At 45.8% G+C, this 19,218-nt stretch overlaps 1 protein-coding gene across 1 annotated transcript in view; it reads right to left on the minus strand.

Annotated features, from left to right (window-relative positions):
- The window catches only part of LOC126191562 (retinol-binding protein pinta-like), a 142,636-nt gene that overhangs the window by 94,264 nt on the left and 29,154 nt on the right, over nucleotides 1-19,218 (minus strand). The window contains exon 2 of the mRNA XM_049932478.1: nucleotides 2,446-2,610. Within this exon, the coding sequence (XP_049788435.1) occupies nucleotides 2,446-2,596 (151 nt within the window). The 5' untranslated portion in view covers nucleotides 2,597-2,610. The remainder of the gene's footprint in view (nucleotides 1-2,445; nucleotides 2,611-19,218) is intronic.

Consider the following 19,218-nt stretch of genomic DNA (forward strand, 5'->3'; position numbering starts at 1 on the left):
AATGTGGGTGAGTAGAAGAAACAGACCCGTAATGTACGGGTACAGCATTAGTAGTGTCCCCTTTAACACAGTGACATCGATTAAATATCTGGACGAAACGTTGCAAAGAGATATTACATGGAAGGAGTATGTGAGGACTGTGGTAGGAAAGGCGAATTGCCGACTTCGGTTTTTTGGGCGAATTCTAGGAAAGTGTGATTCATCTATAAAGGAGACCTCATACAGGACGCTAATGCGACCTATTCTTCACTACTGCTCGATTGTTTGGGATTCGTACCAGGTCCGATTGAAGGAAGACATTAAAGCAATTCAGATGCAAGTTTCTAAATTTGTTTCTGATAGGTTCAAACAAAGAGCAAGTGTTACAGAGATTCTTTGGCAACTCAAATGGGAAACCCTGGAGGGAAGGCGACATTCTTGTCAAGGAATAAAAAAAAAAGCACTCCGTCTTCAGGCCACAAGTGGCTCACCGGGACCATCCGACCGCCGTGTCATCCTCAGCAGAGGATGCGGATAGGAGGGGCGTGTGGTCAGCACAGCGCTCTCCCTGTCGTTATGATGGTTTTCTTTGACCGGATCCGCTACTGTTCGGTCGAGTAGCTCCTCAATTGGCATCACGAGGCTGAGTGCACCCCGAAAAATGGCAACAGCGCATGGCGGCTGGATGGTCACCCATCCAAGTGCCGGCTACGCCCGACAGCGCTTAACGTCGGTGATCTCACGGGAACCGGTGTATCCACTGCGGCAAGGCCGTTGCTCTTTTTCAAGGGATAATATTGAGAAAATATAGAGAACCGGAATTTGAAGATGACTGCAGACCGATTCTGTTGCCTCTAAAATACATTGCACGTAAGGACCAAGTAGACAAGATAGAGAAATTAAGGTTCATATGGAAGCACATGAACACTCTCTTTCCCTCATTTTGTTTGCTAGTGGAACGAGAAAAGATATGGATAGCAGTGGTATGTGGTACACTCCACCACGCGCCGTAAAGTGGATTGCTGAGTATCGTTGTAGATGTAATGGAGAAGCAAACACATTTTTGTAACGACATAGCGTGAGTTCGAAAGAAATAGTAGAAGCTTCACAAGAACAACTACCAGCCTGCTGATATGGCGGGAAAGCTACAACTTTCAGCTCCGAGAGCCATTCGGAAATGTAGGCCACACTCGTTCGTTACTGGCCCAACATAATGTCACTGTCTCAAACTAGTACTACGAAAAACTCAGGCTTCTGAGCCTTTGTGGCAGTCTTTATACTGCTCTACTCCAGCTAGCCGGCCGAACCAGTGATGCGCTGCTATTGTTCACCGAGATGACGTCTGCCTCCTAGAGTGCTGGTCAACACACCTGGTCACTGTGAGCTTCCAACTTTGCCACTATTGATGAGAAGACCTGGAGACTGCTACCTATGGCTTTCTGAGCTCAAATGATGGTGACTGGCAAACTGTCCAGCTATCGTAGTATTCGGCATGTGCGCTAGCTACTGCAGTGTTGTCTATAGGCATTTATTGACACCACCTGCCTTCCTTGGCGCAAGTGCTATGCTGTTGTTCATCTCCTCACCACACAGATCTTCTGAGAGCTTACCCAAGCACACTGCCTTCGACGTCAACAAGAGTGCTCCGGAGGGTCCTGCGGAGCCACGCCTGTTCATACAGGCTATTCCGTTCGCCTACGAGGCCTGCCTGCCACTCGAAACCGTGATTATGTGAGCCGGATGCTGTCCACACCTGTTTCAAAAACTGTTCAACATTCGTTCTTCCCGCAATTTTGGACTCTACTCGTACTTACTGTGCCTTCTGCCTCAGGGACCAAATTTACTGCACGAGCTGCTGTTTCATCTCTTAATTACTCGTCTCTGTTCACTGCTGTCCCCACGAAGAGCACTTAGTTACTATAATTTACAGCTTCTTGATGTCACGGAGAAACTGCTGATGTTCGGGATCAACCAAGCGAACTCATGTAAGTACGTAGTGCTAGTGCCGCAAACGATCCCGACATTCAGCTGTGCTTGGTTTATGGAAATCCAGCCTGCGAGCGAAGGATTCGAGTCTGTCACAAAGTTTTCCTGGGGTATTCCTTGTTTGCAAGCTAAATTCTACAACTGGAAACCTCCGCCAAAATATTCCCATTTTGGTCTCCCTGATAGCCTGGGATCTGCCTGAAAATTCCGTCTCTCTATAACTGGTCATCACTCTACGCTCCACTTAAATTTTGAAAATCATAAAAAATATGGTCTGTAGCAGTCTCACACGATAGCATTTAAACACACTAGCAGCACTAAAATTAGTTTGATTAATTCACCATTGCAACAGAAATGCAAGGAAATGATTTGTTCAAAATTGAAGAGCGAAATAATACTTTAAGGAATCAACTCTACAGTGAAAATTATGGTTTGCGGATTTCAGAAGAGTAAACTAGAATAGTCACAAAGCTGACTGACCTATCTCGTCGGGCAGATGCGGCTGCATCTTGAGCCAGTCTCGCACAGACGCTATGGCACTCTTGATGTCCTCTTCATCTGTCCCCAGACTCTTCCTGATGGTCTCCACCTGCTCCCGCGTCGCAGGGATGAAGCTGTAGCGATCGCTCATTGCTGGCTGGTATTCTGGAAGCAGAAGCAAGGGCGCGTTGCCAGAGTCACCGATGATACTCAAAGTTCTCAAAATGCACAGAGCGTGGATGCTAATTTCGCCGCTCGTTCCAAATACAGTTGCTCTCCGACCCAATATGAGCCGCTACTTCTTTGTTCATTCTAAAGCGAATGAACTGAAGCTGGTGGATTCATTGCCCATTAAGGTTAATCAGTTATATGAATGCGTGGTGTCTGTTCTTTCGGACATGTCTGAAAGAACAGACACAACGCAGTCATATAACTGATTCGCCTCGATGGGCAATGAATCCACCACCTTCAGTTCGGATGGACAATTCCGCCCTACTGCGGATATCTCAAAGTAGCGGGCATGGGGAACTGGAACAGGTTCCGAAAATTGTTTATTCGTAATTATATCATTCGTAAATATATCACACCAAAAATTTTTCTTTCGTCGTTATTATCCCACGTAAAATTTGAAATTAAAACAGTCACTATCTTTGTATTCAGGCAAGCTGGGTCGCAAAGATAAAAGTTAATCGTCAGTTGAGGCATGAATTTATTGCGTACATGATGGGTTGCGGAATTTATCCATCATCAGATATCCAGGAGCGAATACTGCACGTAGATATGGCGTTTCAAGCTGTATGTCAAACTAATATTGGCAGACTAGTTGGTTTGAAGTTGGCAGCCCTGACGCCGGCTACGAGCCCTTTCCGCTTAGTGTGTTACGAGATAAGTAATTTAGCTAGTAATTAATCGTTTTGCTGTATATTTCAGTGTTTATTTGCGTCTGAATAAGATAAGCGAAGTTTCTGTTTAGGACAGTTCTGCGTGTACGCAAACATTTGTTTACATTCTTAACTGACGTTAAATACGCGGGAGCATCAATTATGTCAGTGCACAACACTCAGTATTTACTTTCATTAGTGTCATTTAGATTGGTTCAAATGGCTCTGAGCACTATGGGACTTAACATCTATGGTCATCAGACCCCTAGAACTTAGAACTACTTAAACCTAACTAACCTAAGGACATCACACAACACCCAGTAGTGTCATTTAGACTAGGTACATTTAAGGTAACAGTTTTTATACTTTTTTTAGGTCACATCCGCGTGTACGTAAACGCTTGTTTACATTATAAATACGAGGTATAATCAGGAGGTGTAACTTACTGTAGGTTACTTTTGATTCGTTCATATTATTCACTAGATAGCCCCTAGCAGTTTACTGTAGGTCACTGTCTTATTCCTTAGTATTCACTAGATAGCCCCTAGCAGGAAAATAAGCACCACACATTTTTATTGTTTTTCGTTGTTGAGAGTCCTTTCTGCCAACTAGAGTGTAGCTGTTAACCTTGTCTGGCAGTAGGTTTCCTTAAGTTTTCGTATAGTGAATCAGTTATTAGTAGATGGATAGGGACTGCGTCTGTTGTGTGCGGCTGTAGGAGGAGTTGGACACAGTCAAAACGCAGCTGGAATCTTTGTTGGTCACAGTCATCAAGCTCCAGAGTGCCGCCTCGAGGTGCGGTGGGGATGGGGCAGCCTCTGCTGTACTACATGTGCAGGGGGGGGGGGGGGGGAAGTCACAGCTCTGTCACTGAGCCGACCCCAGGTGCGACTGAGCTCTTTACAGTCTCCTGTTACGCGTCGAGGATCCCAGCGGCCCGAGTACCCGAAGTGGTGGACGAGTATCTCAACACTACCGACAGAGACGTGCAGCGAGGTTCTTGATGGCGATCCGTCGGTCACCGCGAATGAGAGTGTCCGCACGTTCCAGAAATGCAGCTCCGTGTAGCCGGCTGCCTCGCCGGAAATCGCACAGGTTTACGCGATCTTGATGCGATGATGACTGACTCCTCACCCAACAACTCACCGTGCTTTTGATCACTGCCAGATCTCCGTAGACGTTCTACAACTGCCTATGAATACTTGCGAAGCTCTGGTTTTCTGTAAAAACAACTTAAATGACAGCTCTCTGCTTGGACACGCCTCCGTAACACATCCCGTTACTACTTATAGCGACGCCACCTATCAGAACTTCATGAATGTGTAGGGGCTGAAGTGAGAATATTACGTGATGTTCCGCCGTAAATTCCGAATTTTTTCAACCAAACTTCCCAAGAAACAATATGTGATCGATTACTTACTGAACGCCTCTCGTGGTCTGACTCTTTCGTAGATATGCTTGTGTGTTACCTAGATGATTTTAACAAAAATGATACAAGCTGACAAAAGATGTAATAACATTCATAATAACCATCTTGGAATTCCAGCATTGAAACTAAATCAAATTTGCAAGATCTTGACCAATATTGACAGCTTCAGAAGGCTTCAGTCAGTAGCTCAAAGTTAAGAACAACAATGTGATATACGTCATTTGCTACGACCTAGCAAGGCGCCATTACCAGTAACTATTGATGCTGTAAAACATACCTCACGCCAGCCTGCGTGAGTTTAAACGCGTGCCTTTCGGCTTCCTTCATAGTGGATTGGCTGTCTTGCCAGTCCACAACAGTTGGCGACGAGGCCAAACCGCGTTCGTAACTATACTGCCCTGATTTACTTGTGCAATGGCTTCGCCACCATCTCCAGATGTACTGTCCGAATTTTATCGCTTACAGAACCAGCAGACGCAGGCCTTACTGGATGCCCTTGGACAGCTCGTCCAGGGTCAACGTGCACTGCAAAACGATACGGCAGCCGCCGCTCCACCGCTCACGCAGCCACAACACGCAGTTGCACCAACTTTTCATCCTTTTGATGCTGCACTGGAAAGCTGGACGGAGTGGTCACGCCAATTTGGATTCCATCTCGCCGCTACAGAAGTCAAGGTAACGAGCGGCAGCCTTTTTTGTTAGCATCCGTCGGCGTCCAAACGTACCGTGTGATAGTCAAATTATTTCCCCGACGCGACGTAGCAACTCTGTCCTACGACGAAATTTTTTCTGCATTAGATGCATATTTCAAAGAATCAGTCAATGTAGTTGCCAAACGGTATACATTCTTTCGTTCAAAACGTATGGCCGGTCAGACTAACAGGGAGTGGGTTGCAACCTGCAAGGCCTTACTAGGGATTGTGCTTTAGAGTGTCAATGTGGACTCCCTTATTCAGATACTATGGTGCGTGACGCAATTGCACAGAACGTTTCTGATGTTCGTATATGGGAACAGATTTTGAAACTAGTCAATCCCTCCCTTCAACAAGAGATGGACATATTGGATCGGGAGGACACACTTGACTTTGCTCAGGAATCATTTGTAACTTCGCCACCCGTGTGTCAGGTTAACTGGCCCGCCGGGCGAGCTGCACGGAACAGTAAACAGTCTTCGCGCCTGGCCACGCCAAAGCCATCAGGCTCTCAGCTACGTGTCCCATGCCAGCAAGAAAATGCAGTGAAATCATGCCCGTGGTGTGCTACTAGACATTCGCGTGAGAATTGCCCGTCACGCCAAGCTATTTGCTTTTTCTGTAATAAAAAAGGCCATGTTCAAAAATGTTTGACAGAAAAGGCTCCGATCGGACTCTCACAACCATTCCAGGCCCTTTGCTTCTCACTGAAATCGAACCAAGGATACTCGGGGTCGTGAAACTTCGCCTATAGAAATTCATATAGTTCATGCCATTCCGCCCAGTGCCACTCTCTCTAACAGTGACTGTGTTCGTCCCACAACTAGTGTGCGTCGACATCGCCGGAAATCCCGTCAAGTTGCAAGTGATTTTGTACCAGTGTCACTTCACGATGCACGAGACAGTCGCTCTTGTCGTCAGCAGGACAATAAACTTTTTGTAGACTTGGACATTAATGGCAAAGTGATACTATTCCAGCTCGATACCGGAGCTGCAGTTTCACTGATCAATCAAGACACTTACAAACACCTAGGCACACCTCCGTTGCTTGCAGCAAATGTTACGTTAAGTAGTTATTCAGGACAAGCGATCCATGTGTTACGACAGTGCAGCCTTCTTGGAACACACAAGGGACAAACAAAACTTGTGTCATTTTACGTCCTTCGTTCTTCTACTGCAGAGAACTTGTTTGGTTTCGATCTCTTTCAGTTGTTTAACTTGTCTATAGTAAATCAGGTCCTATCAGTGAACCAGACTGTGCCTTCAGACAGTGTTTCTCGTCTATGTGAATAATTTGCAGACATTTTTGCACCGGGCCTCGGTTGCGCTAAGAACTATAAAGCACATTTGGAACTGAAAGTAAACGCGCAACCAAAGTTTTTCAGAGCGCGCAATGTTCCCCACGTATTGCATCATGAGGTCGCAAAAACGTTACACGATTTGGAATCACAAGGTGTAATTGAACGTGTACAGGCTTCTCTCTGGGCATCACCCTTAGTAATTTTGCAAAAACCTTCGGGAAAATTGAGACTTCGTGTGGACTTCAAGGCAACAGTGAATCCCCAACTAGTGACTGCAACTTTTCCTTTACCCCGCACGGAAGATCTTTTTGACAAACTGTGCCCGAGTAAATATTTTTCGAAGTTGGACCTAGCAGATGCGTACTTGCAAATACCGGTGGACGAAGAATTCCAGCACGTTTTAGTGGTTAACACGCATCTTGGTTTGTATCGATTCAAACGACTGCCATTCGGGTGTGCATCCGCCCCTGCATTGTTTCTACAAACTGTTTGTGCGTCGATCCCTACTGAAGCAAACTATCTGGACGATATTGTGATCTCTGGAAAGACGGAAGAGGAACATTTAGCCAGTCTCAGAACATTATTTCAGGTCATGCGACAAAATGGTCTTCGCTTGCGGAAGGACAAATGTGTGTTCTTTGCTCGTGACTTACACTATCTCGGACATGTACTCAATGCCCAAGGCATACATCCCAGTCCAGAGCACCTCCGTGCCATACAAGACTTGCCTTCGCCGCAGAATTTGAAGCAGCTACAGAGTGTGCTGGTAAAAATTAATTATTATCATCGCTATGTGCGCCACGCCTCTTCCATTTCAGCTCCGCTTCATCGCTTACGCCGTAAAGGTGTTCCGTTCGGCCTGACGACGGAATGCGAACGCGCCTTTCGCCAGTTGAAATCGGCGTTGCTTTCCAATACTTGCCTTACGCCATTCGATCCCCAGAAACCCCTTTTGTTGATGGTGGATGCATCGGATTTCGGGATCGGTGCTGTGCTTGCGCACAAAGAAGGATCGCACGATCGCCCTATTGCCTTTGCGTCCAAATTGCTGTCGTCTGCGCAAAGAAATTATTCCCAGATAGAGAAAGAAGCATTGGCTCTCGTATTTGGTGTTACAAAGTTTCATGATTTCTTGTATGGTCGTCACTTTACCATCATCACAGACCACAAACCTTTGACGTCGCTTTTCATCCGACTAAGCCTGTACCTCCACGTACAGCGCCGAATTTCATTCGCTGGTCTATTTTCCTCTCGCAGTACCGCTACGATATCTTGTATCGGTCCACTGCTAAGCATGGAAACGCCGATGCGTTGTCCCGTTTGCCTGTTGCTGAGGATAGAGCATTCGATTCCTCCGAACTTGCTTGCATGTTCATTCATTCGGAAACCGATGACGTGGTCGAATCGTTTCCGATTGATTTTCGTCGTGTAGCTAAAGCCACAGCTGCCGACCCTGTCCTGGCTACCGTTCTGCTACACAATGGCCCTTGTCAAAGTCACGAATCGGGGATCCTTTGGTTCTCCGATTTTTTGCTCACAATAAGAGACTTTTTGTACGACGTGGTGTTTTGCTGTTGCGTTCTGATAATGATCAGTCCAGGGTCGTGGTCCCACGTTCGTTACAGTCCTCTGTCTTAAGGTTTCTCCACCAAGGACATTGGGGTATAGTGAGAACGAAACAATTTGCTCTTCAGCACTGTACTTGGTTCGAAATCGATGCCACGTTTGGGAATGTGTGCTCTCCTTGCATGGTGTGTGCCGAACAACAATCAGCACCACCGCGGAAATCCTTTGCATGCCCAAAAGCTACTTCCCCTTGGCAACGCTTACACATCGATTTTGCTGGTCCATTCTAGAATGTTCGATGGTTGGTTGTGGTAGATTCATTCAGTAATTTTCCTTTTGTTGTCCGAATGTCTTCCACGACGTCATCTGCCACCATCCAAGCGTTATCTGCTATATTTTGCATTGAAGGTCTTCCACAGACTATTGTTTCCGACAATGGCGCACAATTCATGTCCGCAGAATTTCAGTCATTCTGCAAGGCCAATGGTATTCAACATCTGTCGTCCGCGCCGTTTTCGCCACAGTCAAACGGTGCCGCTGAACGACTGGTCAGGACTTTCAAGTCACAGATGCTGAAGTTGAAAGAGTCGCATTCTCGGGAGGACGCGTTATTGCTCTTTTTGTCCTCGTATCGCTCTCAGCCCCGAGATGGTCGCTCGAGGGCTGAGTTGTTGCACGGTCGCCCTCATCGCACCTTGATGTCTTTGCTACATCCTCCGCATCAGGTTCCTGTGCAGCGGCAGACCCCTGCTTTTGCCCCATGCGATCTTGTCTACTACCGCAACTATCGAGGTTCACGGCATTGGCTCGCAGGGCGCATTCTTCGCTGCCTCGGCCGCGCTATGTATCTGGTTTTGGGGGCCTCTGGTGAGGTGCGTCGGCATCTCAATCAGCTGCGCCTCTGTCGTCACACGGGATCTGCCGCTCCCCGTCTGCTTTCAGCGGCGGTGCCGTCCGGTCAGCGCCCTGGGGACCCATCTACTGGCTCGCCTCAGCCCCAGGTGTTACCGACGCTGCCTACCATTTTGCCCCATGGCGACGAGCCGCCGCCGCTGCAGCCTGTTCTCCCGCCGGCGACGCCAGCCGTGGACGCGTCGCTGCAACCGCCGGGCGCCTCCCTGGGTCACGCGCCGCCGATCGCTTCCCGTGACCAGTTGTCCTCCGACATGGAACTCTTGCTCGCTCCGGACCATCTGTCGTCTTCTCTCGTCGGGTGCCCCGGCCCGATGGAGGTCGACCCTTCGGCCCCTCCTGTCTCTCTACGGGCGCACACACCGCATGTTGGCGTGCACCCTGAAGCAGGTTTTCAGGCGTCTCCTAGCTCCCCTCGGACCGAATGGCAAGGTGCGGGTGGCACAGCCTCGCCTGTTGTTAGGCTCCCCACCTCGTCGCATACGCCAACATGGGGTCCTCTCCACGGCGGGCGGAAGCCTTATGCCACAACCGGGGGAGGAATGTGGTGTCACCGCCAGACACCACACTTGCTAGGTTGTAGTCTTTAAATCGGCCGCGGTCCGTTAGTATACGTCGGAACCGCGTGTCGCCACTATCAGTGATTGCAGACCGAGCGCCGCCACACGGCAGGTCTAGAGAGACTTCCTAGCACTCGCCCCAGTTGTACAGCCGACTTTGCTAGCGATGGTTCACTGACAAATTACGCTCTCAATTGCCGAGACGATAGTTAGCATAGCCTTCAGGTACGTCATTTGCTACGACCTAGCAAGGCACCATTACCAGTAACTATTAATGCTGTAAAACATACCTCACGCCGGCCTGCGTGAGCTTAAACGCGTGCCTTTAGGCTTCTTCCTAGTGGGTTGGCTGTCTTGCCAATCTACAACAATATAAGTATGGGTTCTGTAGGTTGTTGTAGCTAGAAATCTATGGTTAGAGGAGGAGCACCCTCACACACTGGATTTGGTGCACCATTAGTAGAATACCAGATTCTAGAGGGAGTGTAAATGTGAAAGACAGTGAAAAATGGAATGAACATGAAACAAGCAGCCAATAAACCCGTGCATCTATAAGAGTGGAGACATCATTCCTTGGACTGTTAGAACCAGAAAATAACCTACTTCCTGCACGTCTCTCAGGTAAAGTATTACTGAAACTGATACGAACAGAACTGAATAAAACTCGCCATTCTCAACAAGCTGTCAAGGCAGGACCGATGAAGCAGTACCAGCGAAAGTGAACTTAGTTCTCCGTGAAGTGGAGCCAGGTTCGATGCCCGAGGTGACTCCCGAGGGAGCCAGCAGGCATGCTAGGGAGAGGAACCTCGGTGAGTACGAGAATTCTGTCTCTAACTGAAGAAATGTTAGGGTAGCTTTAAGTCTTTGCGGTGGTCATGTCCTCCAGAAGATCCGGGTAGTGGCCGTGTGCAGAGAGGACACCGCACAGAGGGGTCAGCCTCTAGAGAGGGCCGCAGCTGGACAAGGTCCACTTTCATGCTTGCACCATAAGTCTCTCAAATGTCTGCCTTAGTAGCTGCTGGGACAGCGCGGTAGATTGATAACCAAGGGGGCCAGGGAAGACTTCCGGTCGCGCCGAAGATTTTCTATAGTCAGCGACTGGATGTTGTATTGTCCTTAATTAGTATCGCCATTACTGGCACGAAGTCTTTCCACAACTGGGATAGCTGCATGGGCACGAACCGAAGGCCTATAAGCTGAAAAAAAACATCATTCAAGTAGTTCTCAAGTAAAACTCAGTCCGCCAAACGTGGAAGTAAGCGAACACAGGGCTCCTCTCAGTCACTGTCAGCTACACTATCAACGGAGAATCATCAAATCAAACAGTATCACACATTTCTGGGTAGGACAGTGTCTACAATCTCTTCCAAGAATAGCCGAACTGGACATTGTACACGTGATCGTAGTTATCGTTCGCTGGACTCAGGACTAGACCAGAGTTAAAGACAAAGCACTGCAAGTCAGCTTCACACTGCTGCAACACAAAAATGGCTCATATGTCTCTGAGCACTATAGGACTTAACTTCCGAGATCATCAGTCCCCTAGAACTCAGAGGTACTTAAACCTAACGAACCTAAGGACATCACACACATCCACGCCCGAGGCAAGATTCGAACCTGCGACCGTAGCGGTCACGTGGTTCAGTTGTAGGGCCTAGAACCGTTCGGCCACCCCGGCCGGCTGCTGCAACACACAACCTTTATACTAATGTTACACTGTTTCGCACTGTGACAAGGCTGTATAGTCTCTGGTATCCATCAAGGAAACTGGGACAGCAGTCAGACATGAAGTATTTGAATAATAATAACCAAACTAATAGCTGTATTGGAATCCAACCTCGTATGTTCGACACATACTGCCAGTTTCGACATCAAATGATGTCATTTTCAGCACCAAGCGTAATCTGCCTTCCACAACCGCAATGACGAAGACCAACGAAGCTTTCAAATGGGAACAGTCATCAAGCTTGTATGCCAGCAGGTGCAACGAACAGAGTATGCAGCTGAGCCTGTTACTGTTACGAAGATACGGAATCCAGTTAATTTTGGCCCCGCTGCTCACGACTCTGTTCGTTGCACATACTGGCGTACATGCTTGATGACTGTTCCCATTTGAGAACTTCGTTAGTCTTTGTCATTGCTGTTATGGATGGCAGGTTACGCTTTTGGCTGAAGATGACATCATTTATTTCGAAACAGGTAGGATGTGTTGAATAAACGACGTTGGACTTCACCACAGCTATTCGTTTTGCTATCATTATTCAGCTGCTTCACTGCAAAGTGCTGCGTGCAAACAAACCACCTCAATAAAAGCAGCAATTTTCTGTAGAGGGCAGTTTGCTTCCAGCCACGGTATTCATGTTTGACGTCAGATTATTTTGCTGAATACAACACGATTTAACAGAAAATGAACAAACAGCAGTTAACGGCGTTACGCTTCGAAAAGTTCATGTCGTAGAAAGAACAGAGAGCTAGGCAGACAAACTAGTAGCACATTCAAGCCTCTGGTATTGTATATTTTAATCCTTTGCAATTTAAATGACTGTGATTAATAAAGTTAATGTTAATCTAAGAATTGGTCACATGAATATAGGGTAATAACACCAGCAGCAGAAAATGACATAACGCGAGTTGGATTCGTTTATGAATAGGAATGTAGGACAGAGTGTGAGTTACTGAGAACAGCATAGTGACAGAGTTGTTCTCACCAGATCGACAGCAAACCAACGTCGCCAACAATACTACAAGTATACAAGCCGACGGCGCAATCAGAAGATGAAGAGGTAGAGAAAAGGATACTGGACGGGTTCTTCAGTACATGAAGGGAGATGAAAATCTAGTAGTCATGAGAGGTCGGAATGCTGTTGTAGGGGAAGGAGTAGAAAGAAATGTTACGGGAGAATATGGGCTGTATACTAGGAACTGGAGAGGAGGAAGATTACTCGAGTTCTGAAATAGATTTAAGTCCGTAATAGCGATTACTCTGCTCAAAAATAACAAGAGGGGGGGGGGATACGCTTGGAAAAGGCCAGGAGATACGGGGAGCTTTCAGTTAGATTACATTACAGATTAGGCAGAGATTCTGAAATCAGATATTGGATTATAAGGCGTACCCAAGAGCAGATATAGACTCACATCACAATGTTGTAGTGGTGAAGATTTGGTTGAAGTTTAAGAGACTAGTCAGGAAGAATAAATGTTCAAAGAAGTAGGATACGGAACTACTATGAAATGAAGAGGTACACTTCAAGTTCTCAGAGATTGTAGATAAATCGATAAGGAATAGCTCAGAAAACAGTTCCGTCGAAAAGGAATGGACATCTTTAAAAAGCACAGTCACAGAAGTTGGAAAGAAAAACATAGGTATAAAGAATGTAATTGCGAAGAAATCATGCCAACAGAAAAAAAATTCTTCAGTTGATCGATTAAAGAAAAAAGTACAAAAATGTTCACGGAAATTCAGAAATACAGAAATTCATGTCAGTTAGGAATGAAATAAACAAAAAGTGCAGGGATGTTAAAGCAAATGGCTACATGAAAAATGTGAAGAAATGTAAAAAGAAATTATTTTCAGAAGGAATGACCCAGCATGTTTAAAAGTCAAAACGACCTTCGGCAAAATTAGAAGCATGAGTGATAACATTAAGAGTGCAATGGGATTTCCACTGCAATGCAGACGAGAGAGCACATAGGTGGACTGAGCACACTGAAGGCCTCTATGAGGAGGAGCACTTGTCTGATGAAGTGATAGAAGAAAAAACAGGAGTCAACAGGTATTCGGTGAATTTAAAAGAGGTTTGGAAGACTTAAGGTCGAAAAAGCCGTAAGTTATTCATACCATTCCATCAGAATTTCTACAATCTTGGGAGATGTGGCACAAAACGACTATTCTCGTTTTTGAGTAGAATGCACGAGTCTGGCGACATACCATCTGACTTCCCGAGAAAATATCATCCACACAATTCAGAAGCCCGCAAAAGCCGACCAGTTTGTGAATAGCTGACGTATCCAGGTAACTGAGAAGAACAATCAACAGGAAAATGGAAAAGAAAGCTGAGATGTGTTATTTGACGATCAGTTAGGCTCTCCAAAAGATAAAGGCACCAGAGAAACAATTCTGACGTTGCACTTGATAATGGAAGCTAGACTCAAGAAATATCAAGATATTCATTGGATTTGTCGACCTGGAAAAACCGTTCGACTGTGTCAAATTGTCCAAGGTGTTCGAAATTCTAAGAAAAATAGGTGTAAGTTATAGCGAGAGATCGGTAATATACAATATGTAAAAGAGACGAGACAGAACAGTAAGAACGGAAGACCAAGAATGAAGTGCTCGAATTAAAAACGGTGTAAGATAGGTATGTAGTGTTTCACCCATATTGTTCAATCTATGCAACAAAGAAGCAATTACGGAAATAAAACAGAGGTTCAAGACTGGGTTTGTAATTCAAGGTGAAAGGATATCTATGATAAGATTAGCTGGTGACATTGCTATCCTCAGTGAATGTGAAGAGGAGTTCGAGAATTTACTGAATGGAATGAACAGTCTAACGAGTACAGAATATGGAGCGAGAGTAAATCGAAGAAAGACGAAAGTAATGAGAAGTAGCAGAAATAAGAAAGAGAGAAACTTAACATCAGGATTGGTGATCACGAAGTAGATGATGTGAAGGAATTCTGCTACCTAGGTAGCAAAATAACTAATGATGGACGGAGTAGGAGGACATAAAAAGCGGAGTAGCACTGGCAAAACGGGAATTCCTGGTTAAGAGAAGTCTACTAGTATCGAAAATAGCCTTAAATTCGATGAATGAATTTCGATAACGTTCGTTTGGAGTACACTATTGTATGGTAGTGAAACATGGCCTGTGGAAAAACCGGAAAAGAAGAGAATCGAAACATTCGAGATGTGGTGCTATAATAAACTGGTAAAAATTAAGTGGACTGTTAAGGCAAGGCACGAGGTGGTTCTCCCCAGAATCGGCGAGCAAAGAAATGTGTGGAAAACGCTGACAAGAAGAAGGGACAGGATGATAGGACATCTGTTAAAACGTCACGATATAACTTCCATGTTACTATAGGGAGCTGCAGAGGGTAAACACTGTAGAGGAAGACAGAGATTGGAATACATCCTGCAAATAATTGTGGATGTATGAGGGTTGCCCTGGAAGTAATGCACTGAATTTTTTCTTCAACAATTCTAAACTGAACATAATGAGAATTACACAATTGAAAGAATGGTGTTTTATCTACATACAAAATTTTTCCACGTAATCTCCATCCCGTTCTATGGCCTTCCTCTAGCGCGAAACAATGGTGTGCATGCCCTAAAGGTACCAACCCTTGTCCTGGTGGCGGAGCCAGTGTGAATCACCTCCTCATTGTCCTCAAAATGTCTTCCACGAATGGCATCCTTTAATGGCCCGAACAAGTGGAAGTCCGAGGGGGCTAGGTCATGGCTGTACGATGAATGGGGTAACACTGTCCAACCATGTTTTGCGACGTATTCAGCAGTCCTCAGATTTGTGCATCCACACTTCCTTTGCTGATGGACAGACGCAGCGCCAAGTGCCGAGACGTAATGCGTCCGTCCTCGTGAATGACATCAGCACGCTGCAACGTGTCAGATGTGACAGCCGTGGATGGTCTCCCCGAACGCTGCAAATGGTGGAGTTCCACCGAACCGCCTTCTGATGATCTCACCCTCCGTGCCCAGCTACTAACTGTACTTCTGTTGACAGTAGATGCTCCATAGATCCATATTCCCCTCAGTTTCTTTCTCTGTAGTGAGAAATTCAATAACGGCACTTTGCTTGTAACATACATCACCTACAGCCGCCATTTTGAAACTGTCCTGCAGCTAATCTATCTGTCTAAATTGACGGAAACTTGGCTCGCTCACTCAGTACGCTCTAAAAATTTCATACCTAACGTTTCGCATTATAGCACTGTTTTCGGCTGAGAAAAGAGAACTGAGGTGCATTACTTTCTGAGCAACCCGCCTAGATTTCAAGCGCTACTCCGGAATGAAGAGGTTGGCGCAGGAGAGGAATTCGTGGCAGGCCTCTTCAAACCCGCCAGAAAACTGATGACTGAAAAAGAAAGAAAAAAGCATTGTTATCAACATATGTTTCTTTTCTCGTAGACCAGCAAACTGTTTATTGTTGTCCTTCGGCAACCCAGTAGCGCTGAGTGCTACGAAGGTCGCAGGTTCTCGTCCGCCTAACGGCACTTCTTTATGAGTGTGTTCTCTTATAGCCAATATAGGAAAGTGGGCGTAAAGAAACGAACCGGACATGAACACAACACTTCACCTGAAGATGACGACAACGAAACTCGTCGAAATGCTGCGACAACAGTACTCAGTAACTCGGCTGATGAACCGAGAAGATTTCATCAGTCATTTGTACAATTTCAAATGATACTGAAGACCAGTTTTCGGTATCGATCAGTGAGCCAAATTACACTTCGGAGACCATCACATAGGGACGGTTTTGTTTGCATGAATGTAGTTATTGAACCTGAACTGGGATGACATAGGAACGGAAGGTGCAAATACCTGGTGATCAAAAAGTCAGTATGTATTTGAAAACTGAATAACTCACGGAATAATGTAGATAGAGAGGTGAAAATTCACGCACGGGCTTGGAATGACATGGGGTTTTATTAGAACAAAAAAAGGTATTGCTAGACGCGTGAATGATCTCTTGCGCGCTTGGTTTGGTGATGATCGTGTGCTCAGCCGCCACTTTCGTCAAGCTTGGCCTCCCAGGTCCCCAGACCTCAGTCCGTGCGATTATTGGCTTTGGGGTTACTTGAAGTCGCAAGTGTATCGTGATAGACCGACATCTCTAGGGATGCTGGAAGACAACATCCAACGCAAATGCCTCACCGTAACTCCGGACATGCTTTACAGTGCTGTTCACAACATTATTCCTCGACTACAGCTATTGTTGAGGAATGACGGTGGACATATTGAGCATTTCCTGTAAAGAACATCATCTTTGCTTTGTCTTACTTTGTTATGCTAATTATTGCTATTTTGATCAGATGACGCACCATCTGTCGGACATTTTTTGAACGTTTGTATTTTTTTTTGGTTGTAATAAAACCCCGTGTCATTCCAAGCATGTGTGTCAATTTGTACCTCTCTATCTACATTATTCCGTGATTTATTCAATTTTTAAATTTATACTGAATTTTTGATCACCCGGTATATAAGAACGAAGATCGTTATAAAGATGTCAAAATAAAAAATGAACTCAGTGTGGTTGATATACATGTCAAATGATAGCCGTCGACTCATTTGATACAAATCTGGAATCTGATTTTGTCAAGGCATATTATCTTTTATTTAGCGATATATTTTTGACAGCGTTTTAATTAAATTATAGTAACTATAGATAGTATTTTAGATTAAACATGTTACCTTTATCGAAGTACGTTGTGGCAAAAAATTAGTACACCTCGCAAGGCAACGTTAGTTTTGATCCAATGATGGCATATGCCTTCCTCCATTAGATAGCGCAGTGCCGTAGATACCAAAGCGCCATCTGTGTCTACACTTCGACAGGGAACGCTCACAGCTAGAAGACTTAAGTGTGGTGCAAACGTATGAAGCAAGCAGACAACCATACTGCAGAGACGCAATCGTGCTTCCCACAGCCAACTGAGCCAGTTTGAAAGTGGTCAAATTGTGGACATCCGAGTGTTGGCATTAGCTGGTATTAGCGATCGCATGAACATTTTCACACCGCGGTTCTGGACGTCCACGCAACAAAGATGCCAGGATCATCGTTCTGCAAGGGCGGCAGTAGCAGATCTAACAGCTACCACAACGCAGATAAGTGGGCTCGTGAGCTCAGACGACTAAACTCGAACTGCTATGAACCGGTTATTAGATGTGGGACTACGGCCATGCACAGCGCTAGCCGGCTTCCACTCAAGCCGTACAATCGACGTGCATGGCTCCACTGGTGCAGTCAGAGGATCACTTGGAATGGCGCGGCGTGGTCTTCAGGAATGAAAGTAGATTCTGCCTGCACGGAAGTGATGGCCGTTTGCGTGTGCAACGTAGCCCCGGTGAACGCTGTCTAGTAGAGTATATTCATCGAAGACACACTGGCCCATCCCAGGAATTATGGTCTGGGGTGCGGTGAGCTACAACTCTCACTCACCTTTGGTATTTCTGGAGCGGACGCTAACCAGCGGTCGGTGCGTGCAAAATGTTGTTAGACCCTTTCTTTACTCGCTGTTGCAGCAGGAAAATGATGCATTGTTCCAACATAACAACGCCCACCTACACACTGCCCGAGAAAGTCAACGTGGTCTGCTAGACGTGCAGAAACTTCCCTGGCCAGCACGAACTCCGGACTCGTGTCCAGTCGTGCGACTCGTCAGCCTAGAGAACTATGAGGACAGGTTGAGCAGGCGTGACATAACGTATCTCAGGACAGTATTCACCCTCGATCGAATGGACGCTAGAGTCAGCGCCTGCATTACCTCCCGCGTACGCTACACCACGTACTAATATTGGTGTTTCAGGACGGGTCAATACCTGGTACCTCAGAATCGCTTGTGCTACTAATCTGTAATCTTAATGATCTTATTTACTCCATAGGCACCGTTTCAACATTAAATCTTGAGTGAACTGAAAACTTCTAAAGGGGAGTACTTTTTTCCTGCAGTGTATTTTGTCTTCGACAATGATATCCCAAATTCTTCAGCATGACTTTTGAAGAAAATGTCAAAAACTAAGTTACGCATTAGTCTCGTACCAAATTTCGTGAGGTTACGTCACGGAAACTATCGTTCACGAAACTTGTCACGCCAGTATGAATACGGGGTGGTTCTAGTTACCAATACGTTGTAGTGGTAAATTTGGGGATAATTTATAACAGGAAGCCGAATGTAACAACTTGAATCAGACGATGAAAGCTAACAGAGTAAATGTCACCAAATGACTGATGTAAGATGTAACGGACGATTTCAAACAACTTCATGTTGTAGCCAAAAGTGTCTGTTACTTTACGCCAGACCAGTTTTTGTTCCGCAAAAATTTAGATTACGATGAAATAATCAATGAGATATCGGTATAGATTTTGAGCTTGATAGCAGACTGATACGAACAGCAGACAGTTCAACAGAATTAGATAACAACTACCAGGCACTGCTTCAGATTTACGAACTGGAAGAATTATTTGGGATTTCCAGTAAGGAACAAGGGTTTCTTTCTTCCTGATGTCAAAAATGGTTCAAATGGCTCTGAGCACTATGGGACTTAACATCAGTGGTCATCAGTCCCCTAGAATTTAGAACTACTTAAACCTAACTAACCTAAGGACATCACACACACCCATGCCCGAGGCAGGATTCGAACCTGCGACCGGCGCAGTCCCGCGGTTCCGGACTGAGCGCCTAGAACCGCTAGAC

Source organism: Schistocerca cancellata, chromosome 6, assembly GCF_023864275.1.
Source record: "Schistocerca cancellata isolate TAMUIC-IGC-003103 chromosome 6, iqSchCanc2.1, whole genome shotgun sequence".
NCBI lineage: Eukaryota > Metazoa > Arthropoda > Insecta > Orthoptera > Acrididae > Schistocerca > Schistocerca cancellata.